The sequence below is a fragment of the Ambystoma mexicanum genome, chromosome 3p (genome assembly GCF_040938575.1).
Source record: "Ambystoma mexicanum isolate Mex_15411 chromosome 3p, UKY_AmexF1_1, whole genome shotgun sequence".
In the NCBI taxonomy this organism is placed as follows: domain Eukaryota; kingdom Metazoa; phylum Chordata; class Amphibia; order Caudata; family Ambystomatidae; genus Ambystoma; species Ambystoma mexicanum.
In genome coordinates, this window is record NC_090925.1 from 743158262 (window position 1) to 743180242 (window position 21981).

Below are 21981 nucleotides of genomic sequence, written 5' to 3' on the forward strand. Positions count from 1 at the left end.
GGGGAGCAGAGAGGAAAACAGGTCAGTGATCACGTTTACTTGAGCACCAAGGAGTCTGCGCATGGCAGGGAAATGAGATCTGGATAATGGAGCCAGTTAGGTAGCACCTGACTCAGAGTGAACCGTGACAACAGAGGAAGGGCGCAACAGGGTCAGTGCTCTGTTTTGCACAGGCATTACTGTGAATGGCATGCAGAGAGAGGGGGGAATTTAAGGATTCAGGAAGAAGCATGGGTAACAGATAAAGATCAAGCAGTGAGTGCATACGGAGGAGTCATAAGAATAGAAAAACATCTAAGGTCCAAAAGGAAATCATCATTCTCCAGAGAGTCTAGCAAAGGCAGTCATCAAGGACTATAGGTCCAGCAGTGACCTCTTGATTGAGTGAGTGATAAGAGCAGTGGCTCACACTTAGGGTCAGCAGATCCAGCCGTGATGGGTAGCGTCACCATCAAGGACAGTGGCTCAAATTAACAGTCCTTTAAAAAGATCAACAAAGGCAATGGCTTACACCCAGGGACCACAGTTCTACAGTTGAAGGGAATAATGAGCAGCATGCATTGCATGTGATAGACTATATCTGTGCAATTGGATCTCAGCATTGCAAAGATGATTACCACAGCCTATGTGGGACTCAGGACATGATGCTTCGAAAGGAGAATCAAGTCGAAAATCCCAGAGGGTAGAAGTCTCCATTTGCATCAGATCTCTTCTGCACTAAGGCACAAGAGAGCGAAGCCTCAGTTCATAGCTAACCTCCTTTGTAAGAAGAACCAACTCTTACCTGGCTGTGAAGGGAACTAATGCTTCCCTTCTGACCACGAAAGATGTACACTGCTCCAGTGTTCTCATTTTCAAGAGGAGCGCCAATCGCCACATCTGCCAGTCCATCGCCATCAAGATCCTTCAGTGCACTCATCGCAGCACCAAACCGGGCAAATGGATGGCCAACCTCACCCCGGAGGACTAAGTGGCAGGAAATCTTGTTCTGCAAGAGAATTATCGCAAAGTTATGTTACACTCACTTGAGTTGCAACTTGGGAAAACAAAACCCGACCCCTGTCATACGTGGGTGCAATTCTGGATGACACGTTATAGAGCCAAACTAGGGCTTCCTCATTCTATGAGAGATCAAAGAAAGACAATTTGGTGTAATACACATAAGTCTATGTGATTCTGATTAAACAAAGCAGACAAAATGAATGGCAAACAAAGAAATGCAATTAAAAAGAAGTGGTTAAAAAACGGTTGGCCTTTTTATATTACACAAGGAGAAAAGAAACTGGGCAGAAACAAAACTTGACACAAAAACTCAAAGTACACACGTAGGTAGGTGGAGGGATAGCTTACCCTATTCACCAAGGTGTTCCAGCTGATCTATACCACCCCATTAACATTTCTACTTGTAGCGCTTACCAACTTACTCCAACCATTTTCATACTTACTCTTTCCCTTTCTTGACCGTTCCTTATCCAAAAACAAGACCAACAACCTCCCACCCTTCCTTTTGGACTGTCTCCATCTAACCGACAACTAGTCCCATCTTTACTCAGCCTCATCACCAAAACCTCTATTGATTTTTAACTCACCTTTTTAAAATGTTGACCCGTCCTCCCTGCATTAGAGCTCATTTTAAAGGAGCCATAATCGAAATCCAATGCATGAAAGTCGTGTCTAAGAATTGTATGCATTTGATTTCAGCCAAAGCTCATTTTCATTCATTTGTATGGTGGAGAGGGAGGGTGGATCGTAAGTTAGATTCTGCCGCCCCTTGCTCTACCCCATACAAATACTCTGCGCATGTTTGAGCCAGTAGTGCTGACCCAAATTCTGTGGACTCCTATGGAGTCTGCCTGCATTCTAGACCAGCAAAAAGCAGACGGATTACACAATAATCCATGTTTTCACCTTCCATGCGTAAATGGCAAGCAGCGTTTACTTGGTTTGCACACTGTCTTTTTTACTCCCTTTTGCTCTGTTTACACAAAGGTTTAAATATAGCAGGGCCCCAACACGTAATTACGCAAGAAATCGAAAATGAGCTCCACTGTCTGCTATCTCTGCAAATTTAAACAATCATTACCCTAGGGGTAAATGGCTTTATATTGCACAAGTTATTAAGTGTTTACTTGCTGCTATTTCTTGTTAAATAAAGAAAAAGGACACACTATCTAAGCCTTCAAGCAGGTAACTGAGGACACTGTGAAAGTAAACCTTATTTATTTGTGTAAACTATTTAATACATGTTTAAAATGTTGAAAACATTTTAAACATATTTGTAGGTCAATTATCTAGGATTGTTATTACATTTTTTGATTTTTTTTTAAATAATGCTTCCAACTGAGTATATTTGCTCAATATTATTTAGAGTTAATAAAGAGCTTATTTATGGCAAATCAAAATTAACTAAGCAGATAATTAATTTGCATACAATGCATTGCTTCTGCAGTGGTTTAAGAAAAGTTTGACTCTTATTCAGCGCCAGAATTCAGCCTATGAGGGTTAAAAACTAGCAGCAAATCCTAGCACCATATATACAAAATGTAACCATTCCTCATAAAGTTAAATACCAAAGTGAACAAGCACATATAATGTAATGTAATGTAACTGTCATTTGCATAGTGCCTTTTCCCATTGGTATGGTCAAAAAAGTGCTGTTAGGGAACGTCCTTGTGGATCCGAAGTCCAGATATGGGAAATTCGTCAGAGGAGTTTAGAATGCATGTGTGCATTGTAGCTAATATAAAGGTAGGTAGGAATGGCCAGGTCCCAGCTAGCTACCCATGTCGAACTGACATGTGGATGGGTGCTGTAAGGTATTCTGGTGAGTATGCAACAGCTGGAGGCTCATTATGTGTGCAACTACACCGAATAAATGGTGTGGGGGACAGCTGCATTCTTATGGAAGAGGTGTTGTGCGATGAGTCTTAGCGTACTGTATGATCAAAGATACATGTGGGTGGATGGCAATGCCTTCGGCTATGCTCCACAAGCATGGAGTGTGATACGTACCCATGTGCCCTAGCTGGTTTCTTGGTTTCGTAGATCTAGCTGAATTTAGAAGGGGGTGAATTCAAACCATGGCTAAATTCTACACACTGGCTATATACATGAAAATGCTTTGCAGCAACAGCCAAGTATTGATTAACATGCTATATAACACCAACATCCTATTCCCAAGGTACATATATCAATTAAATAATTCATAAACGTATACATGCAATTATGATGTAGAGGTTTTCCAAGCTATAACAAGCTATAAGCATTTTCGATAGTGTCAACCATGCCATCCTGTTCAACCGGCTCCGTGATAACCTGGGAATCACTGATCAGGTCCTGGCCTAGGTGACCTCCTCTCTCTCTGATCGACCCTCCGAGGTCGAACTGGGGTCTTACATCTCTTCTATCTCTCTAGCTGTGGTGTTCCCCAGGGGTCTAATCTTTCTCCCTGGCTGTTCCACCAATGTGTCATGACCCTTGCCCCTGGCCCTCACTGGCAAGTCAGCCTTCCAGTTAGGGCCAGGTCAAAGGCCTTAAAACCTCATCCAAGACTCTCTTGGAGTCAGTCCTGGCGCCTTTGGCGCCAGGCTCATAACCATCATGAAGACCAACATTAGAATGGGACTATTTACTTGGGATTATTGAACTGGGGGGGGGGTTCATCCAACATGGAGGCACATACATAGCTCAGTTACAAGGAACTGAGCTCTGCGGTCTAGTCTTTTGGGTGTGGCAGGCCTGGGACTACTTTACCTGGACTACTTTGGGTGTGGCAGGCCTGGGACTATTTTTCCTGGACTACTTTACCTGAGACTATTTAAACCGCACCCAAACAGTAGAACATGCTCTGCGTTATTCTGCTGTGGGCAGCGTAACGCTCACCGTGTCCAGTTCTTTGATGCCAGCTTACCTGAAACCAAGGACCTGCAGAGAGAGAACGAACACTACGAAACTTACCTTGAACAGTATCCTGTCTTCAATTCATCGCCGACTTCAGTTCCACTCACCTGAAGGTACGAACTCCATCATCCAGCACTGCATGCATCCTGGAATACCATAACCTGGAAAGAGGAGAAAGAAAGACAGCATTAGTAAGCGTTTGCTCATGTTTCCTCCCAAATGAAGAAACCCACACAATTCTTACCTGGGTAGTCATCTCCTGGTCAGTATCATTGCTGGAACATTACGGCGCTCGGCGAGGAACATTGCAACCTGCAAGAAGAGAAAAGACACACGTTAGCAATATAAAAGGCGAAACAGCACCGCGCATCGCGCATTACTCACTGGACAGCATTGCGCACACCGTGCTTTAGCCTACCGGCCCATGCTCATCTTCAAACTGAATGACAACACCAAAATACCTTTCCATACCTAAAAGGAAAGAAGTAAAGACATTATTATTCGAACTAAGAGGAACATAAGAACTGCATATAAAGACTGTAAAGCAGCAAACCTACGGAGTCGCAGCAGGCCTGGATTCCCACGGGGGGCTTGCACCAGTGAAGTAACTTGGTCGCTGCTCGCCCCCCACATCTACGTGCCCCTGCCACGAGGAGCAGGACGGAGAATCCACCTTTTACAATATTAAGGTGAGGAGAGGGCCCAAGGGGGAGGAAGGAGTTGAGGCCAAGGGAGGTGGGAAAACATAAAGACAATCTGATATTGAATCCAGCTCTCCAATATTGCAGACCCATCTTTAACCAGAGGCCTTACCAAGGGACCGGGAGAGGGTTCGAGAGTGCAAACCATCCAACCAGGGCTTGGTGGCGTCGCCGTGGATACCAGGTGAGCAGAACAGAACGCAGAGCCTCAATAATATTATCCACCTGGGCGTCATGGAGACTTCAGAGACTGACCAGTTAGTTCAGTTGTTGGGACAATTACGCGCTGAAGTGCATTCAGCCAGGCAAGAAACCAACGCTTTTAGGAGGGATTTGATTTTTACTAAGGATCGTACCGACGAAATAAGTAGACAATTGCTCCAATCACAGGCAGTACAGACCCCATTGCCTGGTAACATTCCGCCAGCACCTGTAACCAACTTCTTCCACCAATCCAGTACAAATAACCCTTCCTGGGGCAGTTCCTTTAGCTCCACCTGAACGATTTACAGGGGACCCCAAGAAGTATGCAATGTTCATGAACGAGTGTCGTCTTCATTTCCTTTGCAGACCTGGGGCTTTTCCTAACGATCAAGCGCGGGTTGCTTTTGTCTTGTCATATCTGAGTGGCAGTGCTGCGGATTGGTTGGTACTATTGGTAAGGTAGGATAACACGTTGTTACATGACTTTGGGGGGTTCCAGATGGAAATGGAAAAACTCTTTGCTCGTCATACCCAAGGCCAAGCATTAGACAATTAACTTTTGTCACTCCGTCAAGGAAGTCAAGACTTGCTTACATATATAGCAACATTTAACAGACTTGTCGTTGAAGCTGGGTGGTCTGAGGAAAAAAGGACCACACTATTTCATCAGGGTCTACAAGGGGAACTAAAGGATGTCCTTGATCAAGTGGTTAACCCACCTAAAGACTGTGGAGAATTCATCAACTTTGTAGTGCAGTTAGATCACAGATTACAAGACCGAAAAGCGGACCGGATAAGGTTACACACTCGAGCTGTGTATGTCCGGTCAAAGGATAATGTTCCACGTACATTGGAAAACATGGTAGAACCCATGCAAATCGGAGGTGTACGAAAGAGACAAGAGAAGGCAATAGCAATTATGCTTATATTATGGAAAATCAGGCCACTTCCTCAAAGAATGTCCAGTGAAACCACCAAGGAGAACTGTTGTAGCCACAGAGAAGGAAGATAATAACAAGGAGTCGGAAAAATACCAAGCCTGGCAAGCATAGAGGTCTGCTTGTCGAACGAGAAGGATGAGCCACAGACCTCACACTTTGCATTGCCAGTAATTTTGATCAATCACCAACAACCGTCTCGGATGCATGTTGTCTAAGCATACATAGACAGCGGAGCAGTTGGGAATTATGTAGACCAAGATCTGGCAGCAGAGATGGGGCTTCCCTTATGCTCTAAGTTGACTACTGAAAAAGTTACTACTGTTGATGGGACAGAAATAGCTTCCGGACCAGTAACCCAATCCACAGCAGCACTAACCCTACTGTGCCAGGATGGACACCGAGAATCTATTGCATTCGATAGCATCAAAGCTCCTCAGTTTCGACTAATCTTAGGGATGCCATGGTTGGTAGCTCACAACCCTCTAATAGATTGGCGTGCCAAGAAGTTGGCCTTTTCCGATGATTGTGCTTGCGCCTGTTATTACCAAGAAAAGGGGAAAACAGACTTATGTACATCTGCTACTCCCAATGCAGCGGCGATTGTACTAGGTGTGACTAGTACTCTACCAAATGAATACCAAGATTTTCAAGACGTGTTCCAGAAAGAACAAGCCAATACTCTACCACCGCACAGGCCCTACGATTGTCAGATCTACATCATACCTGGTGCGCAAATTCCTTGTGGTCGAATCTATGCACTTACTGAACCAGAAAACCTCCATTTGAAATCTTATCTTGATCAGTACCTGGCAAATGGATTTATCCGCCCATCTAAATCACCGGCAGCCAGTCCCTTATTCTTCGTACCAAAGAAGGCAGGAGATTTGAGGACTTGCATCGACTATCGAGCATTAAACCAGATCACAGTAAAAAAAACGTTATCCACTGCCCCTTATTCCTGAATTATTGGATCAAATCAAAGACGCCAAAATCTATACCAAACTGGACCTTAGGGGGGCATACCATCTTGTTCGAGTGAAGAAAGGAGACTAATGGAAAGCCACATTTCGTACCAAATACGGCTTTTATGATTACCAGGTAATGCCTTTTGGACTTTGCAACGCTCCTGCTGCATTCCAGTACTTTATGAATGATGTTTTGCGGGAGTTAATCGACGTTTGCACCCTGGTTTACATTGATGACATCTTAGTGTATTCTGCTACAAAAGAAGACCATGTCAGGCATTTCCGCTCCGTCCTTACTAAACTCTGCCAACATAAACTGTATGCTAAACTTGAAAAATGCTCTTTTCATGTCACCGAAGTGGAGTTCCTCGGTTTTATTCTCACACCATGTATCAGAATGGATAGGCACAAGGTAGATCCCAATCTTAACTGGCCGTCACCAACTTCATTTAAAGGAATCCAGAGTATGTTGGGCTTTGCAAACTTTTACCGCCGATTCATCCCAGATTTTCCCCAAATAGTACATCCAACTACATTACTACTGAGAAAAAACAATAAAAAGTTCCATTGGACCGAAGAAGCAGAGAAGGCCTTTCAAGAATTTAAAAAAAAATTCACTTCTGCTCCACTTCTACAGCATACTCGCCCAGACCTCCCTTATATAGTTGAAACAGATGCCTCTAGCATGGCTATGGCAGCTGTTCTCTCACAAAGGGACCCAGGAACTGGCCAGTTACACCCTGTGGCTTTCTGGTCACGAAAATTCTCACCTCCCGAACTCAAATATGCTATCACAGACACAGAACTCTTGGCTATAAAATCAGCTTTCAAGGCATGGCGACACTATCTCCTTGGTCCTAGACATACTGTCACGGTCATAACTGATCATCGAAACCTGCAATACCTAAAATCAGTAAAGGCTCAATCATCCTGTCAACTGCGGTGGGCTCTTTTCTTCGCTGACTATGACTATGTGATCACCTACCGACCAGGAGTCCGAAACGGAAAGGCTGACGCCTTGTCCCACATGGGTGTTAATGAAAAGGTATACATAACTCCAGATCCAGTAGCCATCATTCCAGAAGACAAACTCCTGGGTCTTACGACAACATTTACACAGGGTGAACTCCAAAACAAGATCCAACTCTTAATGGATCCCACCATAAGAGTGGTGTACTCAAGGAGAACATTACACCATTAAAGACCAGTTACCATATTTTAGGAACCGTCTATACTTGCCAAGTAAAGATTTAGTAAAGATTTACAGGAGCAGGTTATTTCGGGTTATCACGACTCCCTGATTGAAGGTCATCCTGGAATTGCCAAAACTCTAGCTAAAGTAAAACGAAACTATTGGTGGCCCACATGGCATAAAGACATCATACAATTTATCCAATCTTGCGGTGTGTGTGCACAAAACAAGTCCCAAAAGCAGAAACCAGCTGGTCTTCTCCAACCATTGGAAATTCCTCCCGCACCATGGCACACACTGTCCCTTGATTTCATTACAGATCTACCTCCCAGTCAAGGATTCAACACCATCTTAGTAGTTGTAGACTTGTTCTCTAAAATGGCACACTTTATTCCTTTTAAGGGTCTTCCAAATGCATCCAATTTTTAAAAAAGTATTCCTGGAGGAAATCGTACGGCTACATGGCTTTCCATCGGTCTTGATCTCAGATCGAGGTAGTCAGTTTGTATCCAACTTCTGGAGGAAATGCTGTTCAATGGCCCAAATTGACATTCGACTATCTACAAGTCACCATCCTCAAACAGATGGCAAAACAGAAAGAACAAACCAAACACTCGAGCAATACTTATGTTGCATGTTACATCAAGTGGAAAGAAATTGGAAGGACTTGTTATGGATAGCTGACTATGCCTATAATAATTTACACACCAGCACTTGACAAACCCCTTTCTACACTATATATGGTAGACATACACGTACTTCAGAATTGGATCTCCCAACCCCTTTGGAAATGCCAGCGGTTAAAACCCTACGTACAACTATTTCCCAGGCCTTCAAAGAAGCAACAGAAAATGTACTCCAAGCCAAGAACAGACAAAAGAAATTTGCTGACCAACATCGTAGTAAAGCCCCCGACTACCAAATTGGAGACAAAGTCTGGTTAGCATCAACATATGTGCCCATAAAAGGGACTCTGACCTTTCGTCCCCGATATCTGGGACCTTATTCTATTGAATCCATAATAAACCGAGTGGCAGTTACATTAGCCCTACCACCCACTATGCAGATTCATCCTGTGTTTCACATATCACTCCTGAAACCGGTACAACCCGGTACTCGGGTTACAACACCAACAAAACCACTATTAGTTGACAGAGAACCAGAGTTTGAAGTAAAGGATATCCTAGACTCAAAATACACCAGATACAAACTATATTACTTAATTGATTGGAGGGGATACGGCCCTCAAGACAGATCATGGGAACCTAGTGAATACATACATGCACCTCGCTTAATTAAAAAGTTCCATCAGAATTACCCAGCCAAACCAGGACCAGGCAGAAGTGCCATCGTGAGAGGGGCTTTGGGGGCCTTGGGGTGAAGTGCTTTCATGACCCTTGTCCCTGGCCCTCACTGGCAAGTCAGCCTTCCAGTTAGGGCCAGGTCAAAGGCCTTAAAACCGCATCCAAGACTCTCTTGGAGTCAGTCCTGGCGCCTTTGGCGCCAGGCTCATAACCTTCATGAAGACGAACATTACAATGGGACTATTTACTTGGGATTATTTAACTTGGAGGGGGTGTTCAGCCAACATGGAGGCACACACATAGCTCAGTTACAAGGAACTGAGCTATGCGGTTTAGTCTTTTGGGTGTGGCAGGCCTGGGACTACTTTACCTGGACTACTTTGGGTGTGGCAGGCCTGGGACTATTTTACCTGGACTACTTTACCTGAGACTATTTAAACTGCACCCAAACAGCAGAACATGCTTTGCGTTATTCTGCTGTTGGCAGCATTACGCTCACCGTGTCCAGTTCTTTGATGCCAGCTTACCTGAAACCAAGGACCTGCAGAGAGAGAAAGAACACTACGAAACTTACCTGGAACAGTATCCTGTCTTCACTCCATTGCCGACTTCAGTTCCTCTCACCTGAAGGTACAAACTCCATGAGCCGGCACCGCATGCATCATAGAATACCAGAACCTGGAAAGAGGAGAAAGAAAGAGAGCATTAGTAAGCGTTTACTCACGTTTCCTCCCGAATGAAGAAAGCCACACTATTCTTACCTGGTAGTCATCTCCTGGTCAGTATCATTGCTGGAACATTACAGTCCTCGGCGAGGAACATCACAACCTGACAGGAGAGAAAAGACACAGGTTAGCAATATAAAAGGCGAATCAGCGCCGCGCATCGCGCATTACTCACCAGACAGCATTGCGCACACTGCGCTTACGCCTACCGGCCCATGCTCATCTTCAAACTGCATGACAACACCAAAATACCTTTCCATACCTAAAAGGAAAAAAGCAAGACATTATTATTCAAACTAAGAGGAACATAAGAACTGCATATAAAGACTGTAAAGCAGCAAACCTACGGAGTCGCAGCAGGCCTCGATTCCCACAGGGGGGCTTGCACCAGTGAAGAAACTTGGTCGCTGCTCGCCCCCACATCTATGCGCCCCTGCCGCGAGGAGCAGGACGGAGAATCCACCTTTTACAATATTAAGGTGAGGAGAGGGTCCAAGGGGGAGGAAGGAGTTGAGGCCAAGGGAGGTGGGAAAACATAAAGACAATCTGGTATTGAATCGAGCTCTCCTATATTGCAGACCCATCTTTAACCAGAGGCCTTACCAAGGGACCGGGAGAGGGTTAGAGAATGCAAGCCATCCAACCAGGGCTGGGTGGCGTCCCCGTGGATACCTGGTGAGCGTGACAAATACATGGCACCTCTTGCCCACCGCATAGCCGCCCTCTGCTCCAACGTTCAGTGTTATGTGGATGACACTAAGCTCTCCTTCAGGCTCCCCTCAGCCGCCACTACTCCTTCTCTCATTCCTGATGTCTTTCTGCAATTTAGGAGTGGTCCGCTGCCAATGATCTCTTCCTTAATGCCAGTAAGGCTGAAATCCTCCTCATCGGAACACCAGCTCCCTCCTTTCTTCTCCCTCTCTGGCCACCCACCCTGGGCCCTCGTCCAGCTCCTACCTGTGAGGCTAAGAACCTTGGGGTGATCTTCGACTCCACACTCTTTTTCTCTCCTCACATTTCTGACGTCTCTAAGAAGTCAAACTACCAGATGCACCTCCTCAGAGGTATTCTTCCCATCCTCACTTTCTCCCCAAAGATCACTGTCTCCAGGTCCTCTCTAGGCTGGACTACTGCAACAGCATCTTTCTAAATCTTCCTGCCTCTACTCTGCGTCCTCAGCAACTCATTCAGAACAGGACTGCAAGACTTGTCCTTGGCCTCAAGCCCAGAGATTGTATCTCTCCAGCTCTGAAATCCCTTCACTGGCTCTGAGTGGCGGCAATGAAGAGTTCAAGACCCTTAGCATTGTTCAGAGGGCTTTCTGGGGACTGGGACCACACTTCCTCCAACTCTCTCTTCCTAAATATCTGCCTTCTCAAGCTCTTCATTCCTCCACCTCCAAATCTCTGAGGGTCAGTCGCTTTTCCAAGCAAAGAGTTGGAGGCAGATCTCTTGCTTCGGCTGGGGCCTCCCTCTGGAACGGCCTCCCTGCCTCTCTCAAACTTGAGCAGAACCATCTCCAGTTCCGGAAGATACTCAAGACATTTCTCTTTGCTTCTGCCTTCTCTCTTCCTCTCCCTTGCTGACCACATGCCTGATCCATACACTGGTCACCGAGTCACCCTCTGAATCCGGGCCCAGGTCCCGGCCTGTCCAGCTACAATCCTGCACTGCCTTTGGTTCCCCTACATTTGTGGTATGTATCTGTAACCCTACAGTCCCCTCCCATGCACTTACTCATCATCCTTTGGCTGCACTTTTTTTTTTTTTATTATTTTTATTTTTTATTTGAGCTTTACTCAGTAAAAACTGAGTTTTGTCAAAATCTTCTCATTCCAGTCTACTAGTGTTTACATACAAACATACGATACCTCCCTCGAAAGGCTGGCCCGGCCAGAGGCTCGAGTTAGGCGACCTTATCTCGAAGCCTGGTGGGCATTAACCCTGGGGATCAATGTTCCGTATCAAGGCTCCCTCAATCTTAAGGGTATTTATCTGATCAAAAATCGCATCGATAATTTTGGCCAGAGCCTGCGTCCATCTTGTCTTTTCTCCCGAAATGAGTCTGGTCCAGATTTCATCCTCTTGGTAGATCCACATATTTTCAGCCAAAGAAGGGAGGTATGCTTTTCTTTTTTCCATTGTGAAGGGACACTCAATCACGACACTCATTCTGTTGTCCCAATCCAATCTATCTCTTCCATCTTTTTTTAAACTTGCGGGTTCTTGTCTTGGCCCCTTTTTGTAGATCGGGACAATTACCGCTCTCTGCCACGATTCCGGCACCATGTTTGTTCTTTTACATTAAGCAAAAAATGTAACTGATCATTTCACGTCTCGATAGTTTGGTCGTTTTTACATAGCCGACAATGATTTTCAGTTCCTGCTCCTCTAATAGTTATGATCTCCCTCGTAGGGAGGAGGTTGAGCCTCGCTCTCATGACCAACGTTCTCATCCTCTTATTTGGAAACTTGGCACAATACAATAGGGGTTTTTTCCCCCTATTGAAGGTGGAGGGGAGATGTTTCAGGAGTTTATTTCCCACCGCTTCTTCTGTTGTCCCAATCCAATCCATCTCTTCCATCTTTTTTTAAATTCTTTCTGGATTTTCTTTTAGGTCATTCTCTGCACTTCCAATTCTGAGCAGATCATTTTTTCTCAGTTTCACCCATTTGTTCAAGGCCACACACTTGCCTGCTTCCATTTCGTCTCGTATGGTGTTATAGATGGGAAGGGTGTCCGCCATGATGATTCGTCTATAAAGGCGCATGGCATTTTGATCCACCGTTGATGTTAACGATATTAGGCCCAGCTCTCTTCTTATAGCAGACATGGCGGTAGATTTCGGTAGGCCTAGAACTGTTTTCCAGATGTAGCCTTCAAGTTTATTCCAGATATTTCGCTGGAGATATAAAGCACACTCTGCTCCATAGGTCAAGGCCGGCACAGCTTTAGCGCTATAAAAAGTTATAGCCGGGATCAAGGAAAATTTACCGTACTTGCGGTCCACTGCTCTGGTTTGCGTTGTTAACCTTTTCACCTTTTCCCAGAGTTGATCGACAAGACTCTTTTCTAGACCTGAACTGTCGACTTGAATCCCCAGATATTTGAAGCTGGTGACGATTTCAATTTTGGCCTCGGCCAGGGTAATCCTTAGATCTTTCATCTTTTTACTGGGAACTTTCTCGAGGACCATGATCTTAGTCTTCGCTTTATTAATTTCCAGATTGTTCTGCTGGATATACGACTCCAAGTTACGGATTTTTCTTTGCAGACCCACCTTCGTCTGATCAATCACAATGATGTCATCTGCATAGAGTAGCCGTGGGATCTCCATTTTCCCGATTTTAGGGGGAAAGGATCATACTTTTTCCTCGGACCGCTGGTAATCACCTAGGAAAGCAGTGAATAGGACCGGCGCCATCGGGCACCCCTGCTTAACTCCTCGTCTGACATTGATCTCCTCTGAAAGTAAGCCCTGGGAGTTGAGTTTCACTCTAATTTTGGTGTTCGTATGGAGAGCTTTTATGGGCTCCAATATTTCAGTGGGGCAATTCCAATCTTCTAGCTTTGCCCACAGAGACTGTCTGTCAATCTTATCGAAAGCCTTGGACAAATCCACGAATGCCAGGAACACTTTAGGCGCCCCCTCTTTAACTTTTGCTTTCAATATATTCAATATGAGGAGATTTATCGAAGTACACCCATTTTTCTGGAATCCGGTTTGTAGTTTGTCTTTGGCCTGACTATCTTTTTCCCAGACTCGAAAGTGGACGAGAAGAAGGGTGGCATACAGTTTTCCTAAAATATCCAGAAGGGCGATAGGTCTGTAACTTGCGGGTTCTTGTCTTGGCCCCTTTTTGTAGATCGGGACAATTACCGCTCTCTGCCACGATTCCGGCACCATGTTTGTTCTTTTACATTAAGCAAAAAATGTAACTGATCATTTCAGCCCATTTTTTTGGGGACATTTTCAAGTCTGTATTTGTGAGACCGTCTGGGCCTGGCGCTCTAGAAGTTTTTAGGTTCTGTATCGCTGATTCAATATCCGCAAGATTGGAAAGATCGACCCACGTTGACGCTTGGTTTTGGTGCGCTCCTTGAATGGCATTAGTTGGGCCATCAAATTCTGCGGTGAAATAACGGATCCAGTTTTCTTTGGCGACAGCGTTTACCATTGGGGCCGAGAGTGGCTTATTCATTTCTTGTATCAATCCCCAAAACTCGCTAGATTTTTTAGTTTGAAGTTTTTCCATCATCGCCTCCGCATCCAGTTGGTATTGATTTGCTTTGTGATGTTTGTGCCAATTCTTGTAGCCTTTATTTTCTATGCGCCAGTTTTCCCAATCAAGCTCATCGTTGGATTTCTTTGCAATTCTTCGTAAGCGCTGTACGCTTTTTCTTTTTTCCACCACCGTCTTATTATACGAATGGTTAGTAATAGGCGTGATCTTTGCTTTCCCTGCTCCGTTAACCTGGAAAGCTAGGAGTAGCGATAGGTAGTTTGGTCTTTCCTTTTTGTCAGCCCATACTTGGTCTCTTATATTCATCTCCCAGGTGCTTTTAATTTTCTCGATGTCTTTTTCACTTAACCGAAGGCGAGTCTGTTGCTGGTTTAACTCTATTATCCAATCGTATGATTTGAGTGTCTTGGTTATAGAACGCCATGTGCAGCTGAGTAGGTTGTGGTCACTATTGATGGTTTTTTTGACCTCGAAACCCGTCAGCTCATGGATGAGCCTGTTGGAAATGAAGATAAAGTCCAAAGTGGCTTTAGAGTTGTTCCGTTCCCATGTAGGATAGTTTATTTGGTTTGGGAACAGTGACGACACATTTTGGATATTTCTTTTGCTGATCACTTCATTTAAGGCCTTACCTCTTTCGATGGCCGGATCCAGGTCTCTCCGGTGCCCGCTTGCGGCAGGGTCCCGGGCTTCTGTACATTTGGCGTTCATATCTCTGCAAATGATGAGCTCGATTGATTCAAATTCTGCATAAAGCTGATCAATTGTTTCAGCGATGTTGTTGCAGAATAATTTGGTAGACATTTGCTGGGGGTTCCAATAACATTTTATGATGGCCACCATGCGTAGGGGGCCGTTTTTCCTTGAGATCTTTCCCTGTAAATGAGATGTCAAGACAACTAACATTTCATATGATTGTTTCCACTTTTTGGGTTCACTCAGTCCCGAACCCGATTTTATAGCTGTTAGTAAACCCGCAGACGGTCTACCTAACAGACCTTTCGCTGCGGGGGAAATCAGCACCGAGTACCCGTCAAGGGCGGGTTGGTGGACGAGCCAGGTTTCTTGCAAACAAAGAATATCAAACGAACCCAGATCGACATCTCCAGGTGAAGTAAGGTGCATATGGCCTCTTGTATTCCATGAGCCCAGATTATAGGCTCCCTTAACGGGTTGCTTGTTGCAGTTGTCGATGGAGGTTTTGTTAACGTCAATGCGACAAGCTAACCCTGGTCGTTGCTATTTACCGTTGTTTTTTGACCAGTTAGCCATAAGCCATTTCCATGGTCCTTTTGGTTGTCTTTCTTCTTCCATCATTTTCTGCTGCATGTCAACTCCATTTGCGAAAACCTCAGGGGATAAACAATCCGACCTTGTACGATGTCCAGTGAATCCTTTGTCTTTTCTGTTGATTCTTATCGGGTTTTTTGTCCAATCATAATATTTTCTGGAGCGGTGACCGTTTCTTTGATTTGTGTAATCTCTCCCCCTCCAATCTGCGGGGTATCTTGTGCCCCTGCCTTGATGGTATTGACGACTATACGTCTCCTGCCTTTCCGGAGTATTTAGCCTTCCGGATTGCCGGTATAGATCTTCCATTTTGGATCTATAATGATTTTGACGTTTAGAGTTCTCTGTCAAAATCTCTCTGGGTGCTTCGGTCTCCGTAAATCTCTTGTACTCCTTCAAAGATAGGCCTAATTGATGGAATTCCTTATAGACCGCCTCATCAATGTGATCGATGGCAGATGCTTTCAGATGTATGAAAGCTTTAGCCTTCTTTTCTCTGTGGTAGGGTTCGATGAGCACTAGGTCCTCCGTCATGATCTTTTTCAGGGTTTTCATTTTCTTTGTTATCTGGAGAATTGTGGGTCTGTTTAGAATGACATAGTTTTTCTCCACTTCCGTTTGCTCGAGCTTAAAGACTCGTATCGTTTCTTTGGAAGCCTTTTTGTTTCTCGCAACATTTCTTTCCACTCTATGCTTACGAGGACTTCTTTGACAGTCTTCTCTTTCTCGCCTTTGTCGCTGTTTAGGAGGGCTTGATCTTATTATCTCCCTCTCTATCTCAGGTTTTTCTCTTTCTGGCTCTGATTTTTTGGCCACTTCCTTTCCCCCTGCCGGACTTGACACGAATTGTTCTGTGTGGCACTGTCCATCTCTGTCTCTTTCAGGCTTTACTGTGTATACATCCAATTGATCAAAGGGCTTTTTTCCCCCCTGGTCGTTGTCCATTTCCTTTGGTTTCAGAGAGCCATTGTCTGAGTGAGTAGAAATGTTCATTAGGTCGCTACATTTTAAGAATTCCTCTGTGGTTCTTGGCGATCTCTCGCTGCCCCAAGCCTCTACTTTGGAGCGAACATCTTGTCGATTTTTGCTCTCCGGCGATCGGCTTGGACACGGATCCCTCCGGTCTTCTTTGTCCATTTTTGTGATATCCTTCTTTGACTTTGTTGTTGTTTAAGTCCATTCAATATTTATGGGGTTTGTCTTTTGTGCTGCGGCCTGCCATCTGATTTTTCTTGCGCCAGAATCAATAGAGTTTTCTTTTTTCCATTGATTTGAGTCTCTGTCTTGTCTGCTCCATCTTCTGACATCCTACAATCGGTTGAGAAATTTTTGTTCAGAATTTCCAAACTTTCAATCTTTTTTTCCAGAGCTTCAATTTTTGTTTCCCACGGTGTTTTCTGATTTAAAGTGTTCAGGGATCTATCTGATGCTCTTTCAGATTGGGTACCCATCCCCATTTTCATGTTCTCAATCTTTTTTTCCAATGTTTCCAGTTTCCTTTCATATTGCAGTTTCTGGTTTAACATAAGATCCGTGTTTCCTGGTAAACTGGACTCCATCTGGGCTAGTTTTATCATTAAGTTGGAGAGGATTGCGGTATTGTCTTGTACGTTCTCTTTGATAGTTTCATACAGCTTACAAAAGGGGGCCAGGACGATTGTCATTGCCGACATGATGGCTATCATTTCTGTTTTTTTATTTGGCGATTCATTTTGTAAGGCCATGGCGATTTCACTGAGTCGTCTCTTTTTCGGTGGCGGTTGGGTTTTATCTGGTCTTCTCGATGGTACTGAGGAATAAAGGTCCTGGCGCACCCCCAAAGGTCTTTCATTTCTATCGCTTTCAAAGGGGTTTCTCAATGCTCCCGTATTCAAAGGTAACGTAGGAGATACAGATGGAACTCTCCTGGATAGATGAGGCTTTGTCCACGCCAAACACTCTTCTCTATTTTGATAGGTTTGGTTCTTTTGATTGATTTCCCGGTCATAATGTAGACCCCTTGCACCCTCTTTTTCCTGATCATTTTCTGAATCGGGAATCTCTTCAATATTTTGAGGTACCCCATTGGGGCTGGATACGGGCTCAGGGATCTCATTTATAGCTATTTGGCGATCGTTTGTGTCTAAGGGACTCGTTTCTAGAAGTTCCGGTCCATTAGCTTTTTCGATGTCACTACTTAAGTCCTGTAAGGGCACCATATTCTTTTCCTGCACCCAGCCGTTAGGTCGGGTTTGTTTGTGTACCTCCATGCTTTTTTCCTGCCCAGATCTCATAGGCCGGGCTTGATTTTCTATCTCCCCTGTGGGCTGCTCAGTTTTCCTCTGTTTTTGAGCCGGTTGCGTTTGTATAGCTATTTCCAACATCTCTGCATCAGATACTTCCGTATCGATGCTCTGCTTTCTCTTCTGTTGCAATGTAAAAAACACTTTTAGCGGGCGTGATAGAAGCGGAATCGGCAGCCCTTTTTTGTGTGATTTTCTCGCTTTTTCATCACCTAGACTAGTATTTTTTTGCGCTCTTGTTTTCGCAGTTTTCACTCCTTGCGGCCTGGGTTTTGCCGGTGTATTTGGTTTGCCTCTTTTTTTTCTTTTAGGGCCACAAGCCATCTTCAGTTGTTCACCATCCGTTTCTTTATTAGAATCATCCGGCTCTCCCTCAGAGAGATTTCCACTCTCCACATCTTCGTCATCCGAATCTGTATCCTTGTCGGGATAAGGGCTTATTACCATGTCTCTTGTTTCACTCGAGCTTTTCATGGTTTTTTGTGGGTTTGCACCCAATCCTTGCACCGTTTTTTCAGAGTCCTGTTCTGTAGCATGGATCATGGGTTGGATGGCTATCCCATTAGGGACAGAGTTTTCTATTAATGTTGAGCCAGAGAGTTTGGGCGCCGTTATTCCTTTTACACTGAGACCTCTTACCCTCTCCTCACTGGGATTTCGGTGTACAGGTGTTTCATTTTTTTCCACGTTTTCTGTTTTTTTTCCTTCTTGCAACGATAGCACCTTAGCCCCACTTTGGCCGCTATTTGGTGTTATAGCATTCCTGGTTCCAATCCATATCACCTCTTCAGGGGTATATGGGTTAGAGGGGGGCGGCGTTCCCGGGCACTTGTTTGTGTCTTTAAATTTAGCCTCTTTCGAGGCTTTCAGCTTCCCCTCCCTCTCGGGTCAAACGACCGTTGTTGCTTACTCGGCCTGTTTCCCCCGCCCCCCTCGACTCCTTTTCGAGGTCTTCCTCAAGCCCACTCCTCGGCACCGGGCTCAGTTCTAGACCCCTTTCACTTGGGGCACTGCGGGCGGCATGCGACGCTGGTTTGTCCTCCCTCCGCGGCGCCTGCATGCAAGAGAGTTGCTCGTCCGCTCTCCTCTGCGCCGCTCCACCACTCTCGTCCGTTCCCGACCGCGGGCGGAGCTGGGCATCCGCCGCCATGGTCATGGCCCCTACCATGTCGTGCTCCCCCGCTCGCGAATCAGGTACGGCCTCCATTTGTGATTTGTTATTGTTTGCTAAAGTCTCATCCAGCGTAGCTAAGTCTTTAACACTCCTCCCAGCCGTAGTTACGCCGTGCTTAGTGGCTTTTTTAGCCGTGGTAAGCAATTGTAAGATGGGTGGTGACATTGTTTGAGGAGACCTTTGCCCGGGAGTCGAGTCGGGTTTACTCCTCCTCCTCTTTTCCGGGCTTAAATTTCTCTCCGGTACAGATTCATGGGAATCTTTCATGAATAATTTGGGACTTTTAGAGACTTTAGAGGTTTTCAAGGGACGTACCTCAGGCTCCATCCGGCTGTGGCTTCGTGTCTGCAGTGGACTGCTGTAGACTGGCTCCCACCTCAGGCTCCCAGCTCCACTCACCGCTCCGCGGTGTATCTCGGCAGAAATAGCACTTCCTGCTTTTTTCACACAACGATGTGAATAGGTGCAGAGACTGCTGTGGACTGGCTCCCACCTCAGGCTCCCAGCTCCGCTCACCGCTCCGCGGTGTATCTCGGCAGAAATAGCACTTCCTGCTTTTTTCACACAACGATGTGAATAGGTGGAGAGACTGCTGTAGACTGGCTCCCACCTCAGGCTCCCAGCTCCGCTGCACTTATTAGTACCCGCAGTTGCCATCCGTTGGCTACACTCTTGTTTTTCTCCTATGTCCCGCACTTCTCCATCCTCCTCCACTGTCAGACCTTCTCCCCTCTCCACCTACGCTGCACTTGTGCGATCTTAATGGCACAAGGCTTAGTAAGATTTTTATTTTGTCCTCCCTTTTGTTTCCCCCTCCTTGTCTTGTTACGCCTAGAAACACTTGTGTACAGGGGCGTTATACATGCCATATCATATAACCATAAATATTCAGAGTACACCATATAAAGGTAGACATAATGCTACCATATCAATCATTATCTAGACAATGAAGCCACTTACATCATTATGAATGTAAATATATCTACATGCCCAGGCCCTATGCACAAAGTTTGAAACTGCAAATACAACTTCAGGGCATAATGACAATTTGCACATCAGCTCTACCTAAACAAGCGTATTTACTCCAAATCTGTTCAGAAACAAGCCTTGACTTAACCGTGCTAGCAGTGGGGTTGCTCTGAGTTTCCCTAAGTGGGTCTCTTCCTCCATCATACCCACCCAGCCTTACTCTTCCTTCAAGACCCTGGTTTGTAAGCTGATCATCTCACCCACTTCCTCTCTGACCATTGCCACCATCTACGGGCCACCTGGCTTTACCACCCTGTTCTCTGAATGGGCCGATTTCTCCACCTCTCTCCCCACAACCACCTCCAAACTCCTTCTCATGGGTGATTTCAACATCCATCTTGACTCCTCAATCACGACAACCACTCTCTTCCGTGACCTTTGCACCTCGCTCTACCTCTCCATTCTCCCTTCTGGCTGACCCATCTCGCTGGACACACTCTTGATGCGTTCATCCACACTGATTTTTCACTCTCCTCCCCACTGATCACTCCTCTCTCCTGGTCAGACCACTCTCTCCTCTCACCTCTTTGACTGCACTTTCCACAGCCCTGCCAACTTCATTCACGAACATCCTTCCGATGAAACGAGTGTCCGCTGCTGCCTTCACATCCACCTTCATAACCCCTCTCTCCCCACTACAGACTCTATCGCTGAATCTGCTCTCAGCAACCTTCATCTTTGCCATTACCAATACCCATGACTCTCTTGCCCCAGTCATGAGGATCTGCCTGAAACATGCCTCCAAGCGTAACACCTGGTACGACTCCAAACCTGCAGCCTTTAAACACAAGTGCAGAGCTGCAGAAAGGAAGTGACCGACCTCAGGCCCACCCTCTGACAAACTGGCTCCAAAGGCAATACAGACACTCCATCCGAGCCAATAAAAGGGCCCACATCCAGGCTCGCATCTTGGGTGCATCCAACAACACGGCTGAACTCTTTAAAATCGGCAGGGAGTTAGCCAACCCTTCCGCAGACTCCTCTTCCCCTCTTCCTTTGCAGGCTCTCTGCAATGCATTGGCCACACACTTTGCTGCAACAACTGAGCACCCTTGTGTCCCTCTTCCCTTCCCCCACACCTCTGCCCCCTATGACCACCCACCCTCCCTCTGCCCTTCTCTCCTCCTTCTCTCCTATCACACCTGATGAGGTCACCACAGCTATCCGCCCCATGAACATCTCCTCCAAAAAGGTTTCCCCCTGCTCCTCCAGACCCATTAAGGAAAATATTAGCGTGCTTGCCCCTCCACTTGCTGATTTCTGTAACCACTCTTTTGCTCCTGGATCTTTCCCCTTCTCGGTCCAGCACTCCCTTGTGACCCCCTCTTGACAAAACCTTCTGCAGACCCCTCGTGTCCAGCCAACTACTGTCCCATATCTATCACCCCCTTCCTTGGGAAACCCTTCGAGAAGTTGGTCTTCCCCCAACGTACCCAGCACACTGAACTTGTTGGTTGCCTCAACGACCATAAATCTGGATATCGAGCATCCAGAGGCACAGAAACTGCTCTTCTGAACACCCGTGAAGAACTGCTCGTATCGCTTGCCTCTAACTCTCGAGCTATTCTCATTCTCCTTGATCTCCGCTCTGAATTTGACAGCTCCATGATACCCTAGGTATCTCGGAGCAGGCACTGGACTGGCTGACCTCCTTCCTCAAGGACCGTCCGTCCCAGTTTATCCTGGGCTGTTTATCTTTCCCAACTCTATCTCCACTTGCGGTGTCCCCCAGGGTTCCAACCTCTCTCCCTGGCTCTTTAACACCTATCTTGCTCCACTTCCACACTTCATTTCCACCTTCTCCCCCAACTTCCAGTGTTATGCAGATGGCACACAACTCTTCTTCAAACTTCCCTCTGACCCTCTCCTTACCTCTTCCATCCTTCCTGATTGCATATCTGACATCCAGTCCTGGTGCATCTCCAATGATCTCTGCCTCAACGTCAGCAAGACTGAGATTATTCCTATTGGGACTCCTGCCCCCACTGTTTTCCCATCACTCTGGCCATCTTCTATGGGTTCACCCCCT

General features: G+C 45.8%; 1 protein-coding gene across 4 annotated transcripts in view; it reads right to left on the reverse strand.

Moving 5' to 3' along the window:
• Positions 1-21981, reverse strand: part of ITGAL (integrin subunit alpha L) — a 1445000-nt gene that overhangs the window by 367071 nt on the left and 1055948 nt on the right. For all 4 annotated transcript variants that reach the window (XM_069651639.1, XM_069651640.1, XM_069651642.1 and 1 more), the window contains one exon: positions 785-988. In XM_069651639.1, the coding sequence (XP_069507740.1) occupies positions 785-988 (204 nt within the window). The remainder of the gene's footprint in view (positions 1-784; positions 989-21981) is intronic.